The 18,129-nt window shown below is 41.6% G+C and overlaps 1 protein-coding gene across 5 annotated transcripts in view; it reads right to left on the bottom strand.

Annotated features, from left to right (window-relative positions):
- Positions 1 to 18,129, bottom strand: part of map4l (microtubule associated protein 4 like) — a 127,160-nt gene that overhangs the window by 15,808 nt on the left and 93,223 nt on the right. For 3 of the 5 annotated variants that reach the window (XM_061732855.1, XM_061732857.1, XM_061732856.1), the window contains 6 exons: positions 16,144 to 16,508; positions 15,437 to 15,628; positions 8,959 to 9,073; positions 7,315 to 7,374; positions 6,689 to 6,942; positions 1,148 to 1,204 (listed from right to left, as the gene is read on the bottom strand). In XM_061732855.1, coding sequence (XP_061588839.1) covers positions 1,148 to 1,204; positions 6,689 to 6,942; positions 7,315 to 7,374; positions 8,959 to 9,073; positions 15,437 to 15,628; positions 16,144 to 16,508 — 1,043 coding nt within the window. The remainder of the gene's footprint in view (positions 1 to 1,147; positions 1,205 to 6,688; positions 6,943 to 7,314; positions 7,375 to 8,958; positions 9,074 to 15,436; positions 15,629 to 16,143; positions 16,509 to 18,129) is intronic. The other 2 variants (XM_061732858.1, XM_061732859.1) reach the window with 2 other exon arrangements.

Here is an 18,129-nt window from a genome sequence, read left to right as displayed (position 1 = left end):
ATGGTGTAATCCCCGTGTAACTACTTATGCATGTATACATAAGTCTGTGATCCAATAAAGGTACTTTATTTAGTTGAACTGTTAAATCCAAAACTATGGATTGTTTATTTCTTTAACTTTTTTTTATTTGCTTTATAAGACAGTTTTCTTTGTTGTGATTGTAATGGGAGTTTGAAAGAAATGGCCCAGAGGGTAACACTTACTTACAGAGACCCATGCCAGCTGTTTCAACACATATGTACCCAGTCATGATGTAATTCTAAAGATTAAGAGGAATTCTTTTTCTTTTAACTCTGGTTGTAACTGTATTTCTTTATGGAGTGTACAACAGCATGTAGAATGGTGCAAAAGGCATTTAGAGGTCGTTTACCCAAAACTGCAGAATAATTAGTGGTCAGAGTGGGTCGAGCTCAGGGCAGCACAAGGAAAACAGCTGGGACTTTGTGCAAATCTGTTTGGCAGCAGCAACACTGAACAGAGTCAGCCACTTATTGGGTGATCTTCATAAAGTGTGTATGTATATGGAGGTGAGAATAATGGTATTGGTCAACCTAGAAAGAGAATACTGTCAATAGGAATGAAATGAATGTCAGGATGTGCAGAATAAATGAAAAGTATGGAGAATTTCTCAAATACCTGATTCTCTGTCAAATTTAAAAGAAAATCACTGCAAACCAATGTAGATATGGCTGTCTAAAAACTCTGTTTGTGAAAGTGGCATGTCACGCTGGCATCGCTGTCTCTTTTTTTTGTAAGCATGATCAATACTGCACTGACTCCAAAAAGAGTGATGTGAGCTACAAACTTACCTTCAATCTGTCTGTCTTAAAATGGAAATATTAAATCTGGAACATGCCACAGCTAGGTTTTTTTTATTGGACAGGTGCTACCATTTATGTAAAAGATCTGATGCAGTGTTTAGTTTATTGAGACTGATTTCAATGCGTGAAAATGTATTTAAATAGCCATTGCTCTTTCCCAAAACTTCCCATGAAAAATATAAATAAGGGGAATTGATGGTCAAATTGTCAGTTTCATGTAGTTATAAACATAAAAGTGTGTTGTGTCCTGGGTGTATATAGAATGGGTGGTGAATGCATAGGGGAAGAAGGACGATGTACTGGTGTGTGAGGTGGCAGGGACTCACTCTGGCCTTGGCGGCAGGGGTGGAGGGGTCTGATGCCTTGCTGTTCGAGGTGGAGACCTGGGGAGACAACCAGTCCCCTGGTCAATACAACCTCCCACCAACCACACGCCACAACAGGGTGGATGAGTAGGTGGAGGGGTGAGGACATGAGGCTGATCAAAGGAAAATGGGGGAATCAATCAGACGAGTGTGTGGATGATCACAGCCAATCAAGACATTAGACTGCATGACATTTTTTTTTTTTTTTTTTTTTTTTTAAATAGCACATGTTGAAAAGTAAACCAGTTCCATTAGTGAGCATGCACACTGATGTTTATAAAGTTGGAATAAAACATTGACATTATGCGCAACAGTGTATATCTATATACAGAATCACCAATTACATGCCAGATTTATTTATGGGCCAAGGCTGATTGAACATCAGATGTGTCAGATGGATGGTGGAAACCTTTTATATTGCAGTAAACTGCAGCAGATCGAGTACTTTGAAAAACATCATTATGATTAACAGTGGATTAGTACAAATCAATAAAAATTACCATTGTGTAGGAAAGAAAATGCAATTAAATATGAGGACAGAAGATGTCAGAGTAACACCAATATCAGACAGCAACACATTACTTGAAGAATAATATTGTTCAAACAACAGCAGTCATATTCTTAAAATATTGAGGATGGAAAACCTGTTTGACCAGCAAGATCCTGCACAATGGAAATTATAAAAACATATAGTAGATTAAGCAGTATTGAGTGAGGACTGAATCTGTCTGTGTGGCACAGTGAGATTCGGGGCTGCATTGTGTTTGTGTGAGGGGGCTTCATTGGCTTACAGCTTGTTTTTGAAACAGAAGGGAGACCACACCACACACATTTGCTCCTGCAAAATAAATTACACTTGCCTGAACAGTTAAAGGAACCGTCTGTAAGAAATGGCCAAAACTGGTACTGCAGTCACTTTCAAAATATTGTTGAGCGGCGTGTACCCTCCCCCTCCTCCCCCCGACCAGAGGTTGCCAAGTAGGCTGCAGAATGCAGCAGGAACGTAGGCTGCCATGGCTGCCATAATTAGAGCCGAGCTGGCAACCCGGATGCCGAAACAATACTGACTTGGTGATTGGGAGATAGGTGGAGGTGGAGCTTCAGAAACAATACTGACTTGGTGATTGGGAGATAGGTGGAGGGTGGAGCTTCAGAAACAATACTGACTTGGTGATTGGGAGATAGGTGTGGGGTGGAGCTTCAGAAACAATACTGACTTGGTGATTGGGAGATAGGTGGAGGGTGGAGCTTCAGAAACAATACTGACTTGGTGATTGGGAGATAGGTGGAGGGTGGAGCTTCAGAAACAATATTGACTTGGTGATTGGGAGATAGGTGGAGGGTGGAGCTTCAGAAACAATACTGACTTGGTGATTGGGAGATAGGTGGAGGGTGGAGCTTCAGAAACAATACTGACTTGGTGATTGGGAGATAGGTGGAGGGTGGAGCTTCAGAAACAATACTGACTTGGTGATTGGGAGATAGGTGTGGGGTGGAGCTTCAGAAACAATACTGACTTGGTGATTGGGAGATAGGTGGAGGGTGGAGCTTCAGAAACAATACTGACTTGGTGATTGGGAGATAGGTGTGGGGTGGAGCTTCAGAAACAATACTGACTTGGTGATTGGGAGATAGGTGGAGGGTGGAGCTTCAGAAACAATACTGACTTGGTGATTGGGAGATAGGTGGAGGGTGGAGCTTCAGAAACAATATTGACTTGGTGATTGGGAGATAGGTGGAGGGTGGAGCTTCAGAAACAATACTGACTTGGTGATTGGGAGATAGGTGGAGGGTGGAGCTTCAGAAACAATACTGACTTGGTGATTGGGAGATAGGTGGAGGGTGGAGCTTCAGGCCAAAACAAAAAATGACAACATAAACATCAGTTGAGGGCTGCAACTCCTCTTTTTAAACTGGAATATCCTGGCTTGAGTGCTGTTGTCAGTGACATAAGTATTTGAAATGAACAGGATTTTTAAATGTCTGTTGACATTATCAAATGTCATTTTATGATTCGTTTTATTATTGCTCTTACATACAGCTCCTTTAAGTAAAGCACAGTAATAAGAGCCTAGGCCAGCTACCGTACTGTACGTAGTCAGAGATTGACCATGTTATCACGTTCAAATGCAGCAGGTTGAAGAAGTTACAGAGTCACAGACTACGTTTACATGCAGTCAAAGTTCAGGTTAAGGTCAATATTCCGGTTACTGAAACATTCGTAATAATCTGTTTACATGCGTTATCCCTGTAAACATGGTAATTAATCATTTGGGATATCTGGATCAAACCAGCGACGCACAGAGAACGTCATGACGCAATTTTCCTCATTTCCGCTTCTTCTTCCTGTATCCAAATTCAAAACAACAACAATAACAGCAGCACGGCGGATGATGATCAGCCCAGTAGAAGTCGCTTTGTTTCTCGGCACCTGTAGTTCGCCTTTCTCAGCGTCTTCCAGCGGTGCTTGATCTGGTCTGGCCTTCGTACAAATCCTGCTTTGCGCAAATTTTCGCTCACCTTTTTGTAAATCTCGCTATCCCCGTACTTTCTACCGTCTACAAATGCCAAAATGTTCATATCTTTCATTACATTTATGAAGTGATTAGTCTCCTCCTGGTCTTGCGTTTCGCCATGTTTATAAGAACTTCCTGGACTCAAAAGAGCAAGATTCCAGCATGTTTACATGGCCGTGCAAAACCGGGTTATTGCTAATATTCTGGTTTTTTTGGCGTGCTGTTCCTTTAGGTAAATATAGAATAGAGATGCCGCGTGTGTGCGTCTGTGCAGGATCGTAAGTGATCATGAAGTCTGCCTAAGCCAGCCAGAGGCGGCTGTACCTCAGGCCTGCAGCTGTATCACATGAACCGGCAGAAGAAGGCTAATGAAATATGAACGTGACAAGGTCTTCATCTGAGTCAGACGGATTCAAAAGATGCACCTTAAAACGTGAATGCAAACACCCAATGATGGTTATAGTGTGGTGAAAAGCCGATGCACATAGAAGTTCTTTGTTGGAGGCTCTCTCGCTGCAAAATTTGGAATCAGATGCAAAATTTCCATGCTACCTCTTTGTGGAAACACAGTTACATGTGATGAAAAGATTTGAAAAATGCCAACGGCTGGTTATGGAATCAGCATTGGTCAGCGTCTTTTACGCCACAGTTCTGACACAACACCACAACATGATCACAAGCATGGGGGCATCTTTAGACAAAACAAAGCCAGGACATTAAGACGATGCCTTTGATTTTTTTGCATGGTGGTAATAACGTTTTTCCATGAATATAGTATGTTGTAATGTCAAAGTCCAAGCAAAAGACTTTTAACTCATAGCACCACCACTGTCCATGTAATTGCAAGTGAGCGCTAAGACACATCAGTCTGTATATAATGTATTACAAGAGTTCAACAGACATAAATGACAGAGTGTCATTTATGGGTCCATAGAAACCCATAAATGACACTCAACAATTATCAATGTACTCTGGGAAGTAAGCCACACATCCATCCCATATCATTCCTGTTGATAAAAGCTGAATTTAAAGCTTGGAATTAGTCCTTTGTAAATGTCAACACAATTTATGCTCAGTGACCCCTGAGGCATGATATTCTATGCATATGAGCTTTTAAATTGTAAGGCTAGTCATTACCGTACATCACTTCAGCAGGCCTATCTGTGATGCAGTGTTTTCTCAAGTTACAGTACGTCAGTTCAGCACATGACTCCAAGATATTTCTCTGAAACGAGGGATCAGTACAAACTGTGAACAAAACGGAGATCATGCAAATGTATTCGAGAATAATGTTGGCAGTCAACTCATCTTCAGTTTGGTGTTTGTTGGTGTGAGCTCTCTGGTAAAATAATGTGTGATTTGATTAAAAGGTTACTGAGTTTAATTTGTGTTTTTTTTTCTCTGGTGGCCCTTTATTGAAGTTGCAGACAGGAAAGGGGGTAGAGAGAGAGAATGGGGATGACATGCAGCGAAGGTGCGCAGGCCGGCACACGAACCTGTGACCGCTGCAGGAGGACTGTAGCCTCAGGATATGAGCTGCTTGCTTAACCCACTGCGCCACCGAGCGGCCCACAAATGTATGTTTTTATGAAAGTGCAATGGTTTTAATCTCAAAAGAGGCACACCCCACAGAAGAGGATGGTGAACTAGAGAAATGGTTCGAGTTAAATATGTGGTTAAATTAAACTGCCTTTCTGGGCTATTTAAAGGCCCAGTACACCCAAGTGGATAGAATTGATCTCAATCTCCAAAACATGATAAACGTGTTACAACACATGGAAGTTGCAACAATTTTCTTATTTAGTACAAGCAAGAAAGTAACTCAAAACATATTTTTTTAAATCAAACAAACAAACAAAAAAAAACAATATACAAAAAAAACTCTATTGTTGTAAAAGTTGGACTCAAAAAGTAACAAACACAGCAGAGATGGCCAAACGATGAGCTGGAGTGACATATTATTCCGTAACAGGACAAGTGGACAGTGGATCATATCTGTGAATCAAAGCGACAGTCCATTCCTCCCCCACAAGACAGACTGTCACAAACATTGAAGTGACAGAAACAGACAACACAGTCATGTGTCTGAACAATAACAATCCATGACATGCTGGGCAGCTTTGTCGCAGTGGAAAGAAGGTGGCTCTCATGCAAAGTACCCTTTTCACAATTTTCCAAGAGTCTATGTGTGTATCTGACAAAGCAAGTCTGAACGTGTGTAAGAAACATAATTTGTATGTCAGTCTTTGAAAAGGATGAAAACTGACAATGCTGCATGTTTAAGTGAACTGACAGGCAGAGCTAGAATAAGGATGAGAAAAAAAAAAATGGTTGATGAATAATGAAAGCCAGAAAACATAAAGATATCATTTTAAAGCCAGCGAGGTGGCGTTTCCTTAGCATTCCCTTTTTTTTCTAGAGTAGATAAGGTGATAGTGAGACATTAATGAGTTCTAGGACCATCATATTATTTCCTTCAAACTTGGAAGTTGAGTTTAAAAGGAAAGATATCCCAATTGGGAATTTATAATGCCACGTTTGTGTATGCATACTTTCTTGATATTGAATAAAAGTACTTTAAATGTAGTAATGGTAGACTGACTTTGAAATTATATAAATCTGGTTTCACAATAAACCATATTTATTTAGGTATTCTGATAAACTAACATCTATCAACTGTACTTAACTTTTTCCTCAATTTTTCACCGGTTTGGCTGGATGTACGCATTTCATATCTCCAAAAACCAGTTCATGGATGATTCCCCAGAAAATGCTTTTCTTAAGATGACATTTAAAACACTAGTAATTTCACAGGCGGAAGACTTATTCTGACAGCTGGTCTGGTCTCATGTACAGTATATTATTAGGATGTACCGCTCACGGCAGTTATATGAACTGCAAACTACCTGGTGCGTCAGAGAGCTTGACAGCTACAACTGCTCTGAATCATTTATACACGTATTTTGTGCTGCCTGCTGGGCCCTACCTTCCCTCCCCCTGGCTGGTACTTCATGTTGTCAGTGGATCCGATCTTGGAGCGCACATTCTTCAGGTCCGGTGTCGGCGCGTTGATGGGTCTTGGAGTTCGGGGAGCACGGGGCACTGCTGGCTTCTTCTCCATTGGAGTCTGCTTGGGCACGGGGGGTTTGGTGATGACCCGACGGCGATGACTGGCGCCGTCGCCATTAGTAGATGCGGCAGGGGTGGCAGGAGTGACAGTGGAGGTCGGGCGAGGCCGGGCTGAGAGAGGTACAAATTGCATCACAAATAAAATATCCATCTTTTTTTTGTGAAACTTGTGACACCAATAATTCCAAATCTTGGAACATATCAACATTAAACTAGAAATTAGTAACTCCATAAGGTTTAGAAGGTCAACTGTTCTTTCCAAAGATGTATTTCTTTATTTAGGACAGATATAGATTAAATAACATCTTTCTAACCTAATATGGCCCAACTAATCAAATTGGAAACAAATTTAGCAGCATACTTAGAGATCCCTGGGGCAATCTTGGAGTTTGTTCATGTACAATTTATCATTAATGACAGCATTTTATCAAGTTATGTATAATCACAAAAGCTGTAACTCTTGACACATTATGCTCTTCTCACCTGTAGTCTTGGGTTTCTTGGGCTCAGCCATCTTGGTCTCAGCCTTATCATTCTTGTTCGCTATAAGCAGAAACAAAACACTCATGATCAATGACTACGATGAAAACATGCCACTGGGGCTTTGACAGCAACAATAATAGAGTTTGGTTGTTGTTTCTTATGCTTCTCCATGAATATATTTTCCAAGCAGATTTATTGCTAATTTATGAACATTTGCTGGGATTAGCTCTTAGGGTATAATTCTGCCTACTTACAACTGCGCGTGTTCAAAGAAATTGTTAACACAGCTGAATTGATTTAACCTGTATAATTACTAACATATTACTCTCTAGATTTTTCAAGCTATAAACTGAATTAGCACCTCAGACAGCTCCTTTTTCACAGTGTCCTCACAGATGTATTCATAGCAGCTGGTTTTGGGGGTGGGAAATTATCTTATTATTATTATTATTATTATTATTATTATTATTATTATTATTATTATTATTTTTATTATTATTATTATTATTATTATTATTATTATTATTATTATTATTATTATTATTATTATTATTATTATCATCACTGTGCAGATAAAATGGGGAAGCTGGATAGCTTCAGTCTGATCTGGGTATGTGATGTCACAGTGTTTTGCAAATCTGACTGGCTTACCAAATGACACAGTTTCATACCCAAGTGACTGGATTTTGGGATTTTTTTTAATTAAAAAAATTTTTTTTTGTCACTCTAGTGGCCTTTATTCAAAGTGTAGACAGGAAGGGGGTAGAGAGAGAGAGAATGGGGACGATGTGCAACAAAGGGCTGCAGGCCGGTACTCTAACATGCGACTGCTGCAGGAGGACTGTAGCCTCAGTACATGGGCCGCTTGCTTTAACCACTGTGCCACACAGCGGCCCAACTGGATTTTTTAAATGACAAGTTAAACTTTTTGATCTAGTTACTTCAAATAATCTAATAAAATCGGTATTAAAGGATTTAAAAAAAAATGTTGGATGAACAGGCAGTTATATTCTGTTTGTCAAACCACAAGTAACAGGAAACCGAATATTGCCCTGGGTTGATGCATGGATCCATTTGATTGACTTACTGGAGTCACCACTGTGTTGATACTGTAAAACCAAGCAATCCTTTTTATAATACTGCCAGGGTGTGGCAGAGGGATTATGGAAATATACTAAACTGCTGCCACAAGGGCAATTACCAGAACAACCGTTCACTCAAGCAACAAAAGAGGAATCTGAACCTGGCCGTACACCTATCATTGTGAGCTGGGTGGATGAATCATATTTCTGAGGGTGCTGAGCTCAAGCACACAAAAACCCTAAAGCCTGTTTAAATAACATGTACCAGGTTGAATCATAGCTCCCTTCTTCCCGAGGTGGGATACTGTTCGTGATGTGCAGATAAAAATACCAGGGTAGTATCTTCTAAAACCAGCTATTGGAACTGATAAAGTCTAACATATGGAAGAAAATCACTTAGCTAGTTGCCTGTAGTGGTGCTGGTGTGAGTCAGCTACTGTAGGGAGTTTGTTTTCTGGAGCGTTCAGGTTGTAATGGTATCGCTATGAAGGATGATCTGTCTTAGACGGAATTTATATCACCTGCTCAGTTACAAAGTGCAAGTTGTGCTGTGTGCACGTACCTGCAGTTTTGCTTGCAGCTGTTGCACAGGAGCCATTCTTATTGGCAGTTGAACGGGGGGAGGGAGAGGTCTTTGAAACAGGTGGACGTTTCTCCGTTGTACCATTATCTGGAGTCTGGAAATGAGCAGATAATAGTATATGTTTTTGGGAAAAAGAGTGCGGACATTTATATATTCCAGTGTTTCAGCCTGTACAGTGACATGTTAAACTAAAGTGGGTCCTATAATTAGCATGATAGGTGTTTTACACCTTGCAACCAGTCACTCTTTTTATATAAAAGGTAGTAGTAGTGCTGTTTGGTATCATGATGTTCACCACACTAAGCATGGACCAGTTAAAGCAAATGAGAGAGTTGGCTGAGGAAATCAGAAAGAAAATTATAGAGAGGCATGTTAAAGGTAAAGGCTAAAATACCATCTCAAAGCAGTTTGATTTTCAGTTGCAATTTTAATCCAGAACTTTGTGGTCCGCAGGAATGTAGTCAACCTCTCTGGATGTGGCTGCAAAAGGAAAGCTGATGACAACTTAAAGATATGAATGATAATAATGGTAACTAAAGAGCCTAGAACAACTTCCAAAAAGATTCAAGGTACATGCCAAGGTCAAGGTACTTCAGTGTCTGATCGTACGATCCATCACTGTTTCAGCCAAAGTTGACTTCCTGGAAACTGACCAAGTAGGGCTCCCGTTGAAAGCAAATTGTGAAAAAGCTTAGATTAGAATTAGGTTATTGACAAGGACAGCGCGGTGGCTTGGTGGTTAGCACTGTTGCCTCACAGCGAGAAGGCCATTGGTTTGACTCCCGGGCCCGGCGGGGTCTTTCTGTGTGGAGTTTGCATGTCCTCCCTGTGCTTGCGTGGGTTCCCTCTGGGTACTCCGGCTTCCTCCCACAGTCCAAAAACATGCATAGTAGGTCAATTGATGATTCTAAATTGCCCGTAGGTGTGAGAGTGTCTGGTTGTCTGTCTCTATATGTGGCCCTGCGATGGACTGGCGACCTGTCAAGGGTGTACCCCTGCCTCTCGCCTGAATGTACTGTAGCTGGGATAGGCTGCAGCAGACCCCTTTGACCCCGCAAAGGATAAAGTGGGTATAGATAATGGATGGATGGAAGGTTATTGACAAGCTCAAACCCTTTGGGATAGTGTTCTTTGGACGAATTAGACAAAACTGGAGGGTCTTTTTGACAGGTCACATCCGCTCAGTGTTCATAGAGACAAAAATGAAGCCATCCATCCATTTTCTTCCACTTATCCGAGGTTGGGTCACAGAGCGCAGTAATTTTAGCAGGGAAACCCAGACTTCCCTCTCCCCGGACACCTCATCGAGCTAATCAGGGGGAATCCCAAGGTGTTCCTAGGCCAGCCGAGAAATATAGTCCCTCCAGCGTGTCCTGGGTCTTCCATGGGGTCTCCTCCTAGTCGGACATGCCCAGAAGACCTCACCAGGGAGGCATCCAGGAGGCATCCTCACCAGATGCCTGAGCCACCTCATCTGGCTCCTTTTTGATGAGCAGGAGCAGCAGTTCTACTCTGAGCCCCTGCCGGATGACCAAGCTTCACAACCCATCCCAAAGGGAGAGCCTGAACACCCTGCACAAGAAACTAATTTCCCACGCTTGTATCCATAATTTCATTCTTTTGGTCACTACCCAGAGCTCTTGACCATAGGTGAGGGTAGGAATGCAGACCAACTGGTGAATCGAGCTTCACTTTTTGGCTCAGCTCTTTCTTCACCATGACAGATCATCACTGTGGATGAAGCACCAATCCACCTATTGATCTCCCACTCCATTCTTCCCTCACGCGCTAACAAGACCATGAGATACTTGAATTCCACCACTTGGGGCAGTATCTGATTCCCGAGAGGGTGGAGAGGGCACTCCACCATTTTCCAACAGAGGACCATGATCTCCGATTCGGAGTTGCTGATTCTCATCCCGGCTCCTTCACACTTAGCTTCGAACTGATCCAGCAAGAGTTGAAGGTCTTGGCTTGATGAAGCCAACAGAACCACATCATCTCCAAAAAGCATAAACCTAATTCTGAGGCCACCCAGCCAGACACCCTCTGCTCCTCAGTTGCACCTAGAAATTCCGTCCATGAAAGTCATGAACAGAATCGATGAGACAGGGCAGCCTTGGTGGAGTCCAAGGATGGTGGGGCAGAATCTCTTTGATGCCGTTCCTTCTCCATGGCCTCTCCAAACTCCTGCCACACCGGGTCTTTTTGCCTCGGCAACCACTGAAGCCACATTCCGCTTGGCCTGCTGGTACCTATCTGCTGCCTCTGGAGTCCCACAGGCCATAAAGGTCCTATAGGACTCCTTCTTCAGTTTGGCAGCATCCATAACCACTGGTGTCCACCAGCGCATTTAGGGATTACAGCTACAACAGGCACCTTAAACCTTATGGCCACAGCTTCAACCAGCTTCCTTGACAATGGAGGCTGAAACATAGTCCCACTCAGACTCAATATCCTTCGCCTTCCCCAAGACGTGATTGAAGCTCTGATGGCGATGGAAGTTGAAGATCTCAGTAGACCATCACAATACATTTGGGCCTACCAGGTCTGACTGGCATCACCCCCCACCATCAGAGCCAACTTACCACGACGTGGTGATCAGTTGACAGCTCGGTTCCTCTCTGCACCAGATTGTCCAAGACACGTGGTTGCAAATCCAATGACACAACTACAAAGTTGATAATCAATCTGCGACTTAGCGTGTCCTGGTGCCAAGTTTGCGGACATCCTTATGCTTGAACATAGTGTTTGTAATGACAATTGGTGAAGGGCAAAAAAATCCAATAACAAAACACCACTCGGATTCCGATTGGAGGGTCTGTTTCTCCCAATCACCCCAGTCCAGGTCTCACTGTCATTGCCCACATGAGCATTGAAGTATCCCAGCAGAACGAGGGAGTCCACAGCAGGGGCTCCCTCCAGCACCTTACCCAAAGACTCGAAGAGTCTTTGGTCTGCTGTTTGGGGCATAGGTACAAACAACAGTGAGGACCATCCCCCATCCAAAAGCAGAGGGAAGCTACGCTCTTATTCACTGGTGTGAATCCCAATGTACAGGGATTAAGCCGGGGGTCAATAAGTTTGCTCAGCCCTTCACGTCCCCTCTCACCTTGGGCACCTCCACGGTGGAACAGAATCCAACCTCTCTCAAGGAGATTGATTCGGGAGCCCGAGCCTGAGTCGAGGTGAGTCCGACTATATCTAACCAGAACATCTCAACCTCTTGCACCAGCTCAGGGTTCTTCCCCACCAGAGAGGTGACATTCCATGTCCCTAGAGCCAGCTTCTGCAGCCAAGGATCAGACCGCCGGGGTCCTTGCCTTTGGCCACTACCCAGCTCAAACTACACCCCAAGCCTATAGTCTCTCCTCTCACAGGTGGTGAGTCCATGGAAATAAAAAAATGAAGCATTCATAGAAAAGAAAACTACCTAATGTGAAACATGGATGGGACTAGATTATGTTCTGGGTTGCGTCTGGCACAGGGTGTCTTGAATGTGTGTGGATACAATGAAATCTTAAGACTATCTAAACATTTTAGTGTGAAATGTCATTTAAATCTGGTTTAGTAAAACTTATAGTTAGCCTAAAGTTTAGTGTGTTAGGGCCAGTAGTCATAGCTGCAGCTACAGGACAAGACTAGAGCAGGCTCATCTTAAACATAGCTTTGTCGTAGATATTCTGCTACAAACTTAAGCTGCACCAACATGATCCACTGAGCGGTGCCTCTCACCCCTTTTACTCTCCTCTCATTCTCTTTCCTTTTTTCAGCTCAATCAACCGTTATTAATTAGAAGGGTCTCATAAGCATAATTATGTTCCATTGTTCTTGAAGTTTGTTCTGCTGGTCTGCCCCCTCCTTTTCTCTTCTGTACATGTTTGAATGCCAGAGCTTCCAGAGCTGCATGCTGACCTGCAGTACCCCCCTCCCCCCTGTGTCTGCTGTCTACATCTGTTTATATAGTCATCAATTTAGTACACTAACATATGTTCACACACAATTCAACATCAATGTCTGATTTTCTATTGTCAATGTTTATTAAATTATAATTTATTACTAATAATGTGAAATGCACAGGCATTTGCATAAGGTATATTATCACATTCTCTAGCATGATGAAAAGTTAATCATAAGAAACCAGAGTTATCTAAGAAAGCTTACACAGATTGCTGAAAACCACGAGAGAAAGACGGAGAGCTGATATTTTAATATAATGAGATTAAAAACCTCAATTCAAAATGAATTGAGGTTTAAGAATGATCAGTGATGTCTGAGGTCAAACAAGACCATGAGGGATTTTATTAGGGAAGATATTTGTGTTGGAAAAAACACTTTTTGTTAGTCTCAAACAGAAGGAAATAAAGGCACACCACATCTCACCCTCTCGTGTTTATGGGAGATTGAGCTTGTCAATTCGAAAGAATATACTAAAATTCAATATGTGATGACAGCATGCCATTGTAAACTACCCAGGGTATGACTCACTGAAGTAAAAGTGAAACGGCTTAGGCTATGAATTGTGATTAAACTATACAATTCAAAAATAATTTAAGAACATTATTTTAAGCACAATAAACTACTATTTCAATGCACAATGAACTCCACCTAATGTCATTTTATCACTTGATGAATCCCTTACTGACTTCAGTAATGTTCTTACAGCAGACAACTTTCAACATTTCGCTTCAACAGGCTGATGAATGAGGAATAAATAAAAAAAGAATGTGAATCAGCCCCATATGCAGTTAATGCAGTTATTATGCATCATAAAAGTACCTCGGAAGATGGAAGCTGAAATTCCTGATTACTGGTTTGCTTTTTGTTTTATGTCTACTTGGAAAAGCTAACATTTTAGAAAATGATGTAACATGAAGACATTGGGGTTGATAAACTTTAACTAAATTCCCAGGAAATTCTACTTTGGGTGGCATTTTCTTTTCTTTTTGTTTTATTCCCCAATCAAATTTCCCAATGTGTTATCAAATGCAGCATTGCAATTGAGGACTGTCCTGTGATGATGCACAACAAAGAATCACAATTACAGAGTGTTACTGTCCTTTTCATATAGACTTGACTCTGGGAAAGCACACAATGATGAAAAAAAATTCAATAATATCCATCAAATTAAAGATAATAAGAATGACAAAAAAATAAAATACCAGAAATATATGCTGTGCAAAGATGCAAAGGAATTAAACAGTTGGAGAAAGAGTACTCCCAACCTTCTAGGCTAGATAACTGTAATGTATTATTAGCAGGATGTCCAAGTAATTTGCTGAATATCCTCCAGCTGATCCAAAATACAGTAACGCGAGTGCTGACAGGAATCATAAACTATACTATACTATATTACTTGCATATCAAGCCCAAAATGCCCTAGCTCTGCGATATTTGCAAGACCTGATAGTACCTTATGTCCCTAACAGAGCTCTTTGTTCTCAGAGTCCAGGTTTACTCGTAGTTTCTAGAGTATCCAAATGTAGATTTGGAGGACGGCCTTCTGCTATCAGGCACCATTACTATGGAACCAACTTCCAATCTGGGTTAATGAGGCTGACACCACCTCCATATTTAAAACTGTCTGTTTCTGTTTAGTAAAGCCTCTAGTTAGTGTAAACTCTAGTGTGTTAGGGCCAGTAGTCATAGCTGCCGCTTTAGGACAAGACTATAGCAGCTGGTCATAAACATAGCTTTGTGGTAGATATGCTGCCATGTGCCTAAGCTGCAGGGGGACACCAACATGATCCACTGAGCAGTGCCCATCACCCCTCCTTCTCTTTCCTTTCTTCAGATAAATCCTCAGTTATTAATTAGAAGTATCTCATGACCATCATTGTTCTCCATTGTTCTTGTAGTTTGTTGTGCTGGTCTGCCCCCTCCTTTTCTCTCATGTGCATGTTTGCAGGCCAGAGCTTGCATACCCACCCTGATCATCCCATTGCTTGCTTTCACCTGTTTGTATGGATGTCTGGTAGATGCCTGCTGACATCCTGACCACTCATTCCACCCTCTGACCATCTCAGTGTCTGTTGTCTAAATCTGTTTATATAATAATTCCAGTCGTGCACCAGTTAGCCATTGTGTCCATGTCTCTCCTTTCTCTTTTCCTGCTCTGACCAGCGGGCATGAGGGTCCCCCCTTACGAGCCAGGCCCTGCTCAAGGTTTCTAAAGAGTAGTTTTTCGGTGTCACTGTTTGGCTCACATTTTTGTACACTGTTTATGTTTATGTTTATGTGTTAAATGCTCGGAGGTCATGTTCTGGGTCCCTGGAAACCGCCTAGAGACAACTTCTGTTGTAATAGATGCTATATAAATAGAATGCCTTCAAAACCACTTGTCTTGGCAAGAAGGAAGTTCAAGATCGCTCTCAAGTAATTTCTTCACAAAATAAGACACTGTCAATTCATCCCATTTGCATAGAGCGGGTACATACTGTACATGTTGCACACTCACCTTGGCAGCCTTGGTGGAACCAGCTGCAGTTGGTGGCTGCTTGGCTGCAGTGGGTGTGGTCGTCTTGGGCACGGGGCTTTTCTTATTGGCTGTGGTGGGGGAGGGGCGTTTGGCCGAGTTGGCCTCATCATTAGTGGAGAGGGTGGAAGGGCGCGATTTGGTGGAGTTTGGTTTGGTTGAACCCATATCAGGCTGATTGTATTAAAAGAAGCAAAAATAGCAGTTTGAAATTAAAAGAAAAGGATGATCGAAAAAAAAAGAGATGAAAAGAAGCAGCAATGAAATCACAATTATGAAAGCATGATATGGCAGCACAGCCAGAGCCATGTGGCAATCATAAACAGTTCATAAATGATCAAATTCAGTTGGAAATTTACAACCACCTCATGAGCTGTAAATTATAAAAGCATAAAATTAAAAGAAATGAGCAGGCAGCGCATGATATAGAAATCAGGCCTCAGATATTGCTGTCATCTCATAAAACCCACACAGTAGGCATTGACAAAGACACAAAGTTTGTCTGTGAATCTTAACTAAATAGAAAGTTGTAGATGCTTGGTAATGCAGTGACCTTGGACTGACAACCCATTTCTCTAACTTGTGGATCCCCTGCCACCTTCACTGCGTGAATCTGTGTGCAGCAATTGAACGAGGAGGGCACCGTATGTGTGTGTGTGTGCGAGAGAGAGACAGCACAACAAACTCACCTTACTCTTGCTGTCTGGACTCGGCAGGGTCTTTGCTCCACTGCCTGTGGGAGACTTGGCCGTGCCCTTCCCTCCCTTCTCCTCTTTCTTCTCAGCCAGTTTCTTGTCTTCCTCCTTCTTTTCATCCTTGTTGGTCTTCTCTGGCTGGTCCACCTTCTCTGGCTTCTCATTAGCCTTGTTGTTTTTCTCTGCATTCATTTTCTCCACCTTTTCCTCATTTTTGAGGATCTTATCGGACTTCTGGTTCTGGTCAGGACTGTTGTCCTTCTTCTGCTGCTCGTCTTTCTTGTCAAAGGCGTCGATCTTGCCTGTCTTGCTTGAGAAGATGTCTGCCTTCTCCTGCTTGTCCCGGTTGTCAAATTTTGCTGCAAGATAAAGGATTGGTGTTGTCAGCATTAGCCTGTTTTAGAAAAAGCATGCCAAATAAATGGAGGGACTTTGTACCCATGAAATGTATTTATCTATGACAGGAAAGGCATGTTCTGATTCATATTTTCAAACATCAACATGTTCACACTTTAGAATAAAACTGACTTGTAGCTTCGTGCTGCACAGAGTTTGCAGGATAAGATTATGGAAGATGTATTCTGAGCAAAATGCTCAAGTAGAGTGTAGACACCATGTTTGCTTTCTTTGAGTCAAAATAAGTATTGTGATATTGATGTTGCATATAAAAAAAAATAGACATTCCACTATACATTCAATTTGGAAGAATAGATATACTATTGCAACATAGCTATTTTTTGTCCTCGGACCCTTCCGGGCCACTCATGGTGATCTAATGCTACAATTAACAGTACAGCTAAATATAATAAATTTTAAATATGAATAACTATGCTCTGTTAGGTCTTATACTGCTCAGAAGCTATATACCCAGAGGTCCCTACAATCCTAAGTAGCAGATAAAGAGACGACAGCTAACCACTGGTTATGCTGGCCACGCCCCTAATCATACATAAAATCATAGCTTGAATTTTTTTTTTTTACCTTTCACTTAAGTTCTGTTTGAAAAGCTAACACTATAAATCATAGTCGCTCTGGTCGCTCTGTGATCGAGCTAGATACTTGCTGGTTTGTAACATAGTGCTGTAAAATTATATGCAGTTGGCTCCCTGGGATGGAAGGCCAAAGTTGCTTTTTTTGTTTTGTTTGCCTGTTAATTTTTTTTTTTGCCGATAGCAAAGATGGAAAATCGCTGCAGCTAGATGACGCTTTGTAAAAGTAAGCAAATATTCCTTAAAATTAAGCAGAACAAAATTTCATTTGCTCTGGTTTAATTTCTAGAAAATTAAAACTGCAATTTGCACATAAAGTAAAACATTCTTTTTATAAAAGGCTTTCAATACATAATTATATCATGTGATCACTTGATTTTTAGATGCCAGTTATCTCTTTTTCCCCACAGATGTGCCTAACTACAAAAACTATAATATCTCTATAACAAACACAAAATATACGACGAATCCGAGTAGAGTTCGGAGCCAGCTCTAACTCATGAGAAACTGTCCATGCAGCCATAATGAGTAAGACTGCTTTCACTAACAAAATCTATCACATCAAATGATTTGCCAGCTGCATTTCCACCCTTGTTATTTATAGACCTGAACATCCAAGTGGAAGATTCTATGTGGGTCGGGGCAGTAGATGAATCTGGGTCTGGCTGGTAAACAGGACAACCCATTTATTCTATTGCATGGCCTTATGTAAGCGCTCACAATGGTGGCACTGTATCCTGAAAATCCATGTCAGTGGGGTCACTTCCAAAGCTAACACAGGAGGCCGACACTTATTTGTAAGAGCCTGATTTCTGTGAACTTCTTTAAAGATAATCATTTTATCTTTAAATGCTAATTCCAAATAAAAATAAAATCTTATTTCACTGCTATTTTAAACAAGCAATGTCTTCAGGTGATTGTGTTCACGATTTTCTATCAAACTTTTTAAGCCATTAAAAGGTTTAGTCTTTAAGGTCTTTGAAAAGCAAAG

Source organism: Cololabis saira, chromosome 10, assembly GCF_033807715.1.
Source record: "Cololabis saira isolate AMF1-May2022 chromosome 10, fColSai1.1, whole genome shotgun sequence".
Lineage (NCBI taxonomy): Eukaryota > Metazoa > Chordata > Actinopteri > Beloniformes > Belonidae > Cololabis > Cololabis saira.
The sequence above is the reverse complement of the archived record's forward strand: the minus strand, read 5'-3'. Positions and strand labels throughout refer to the sequence as shown.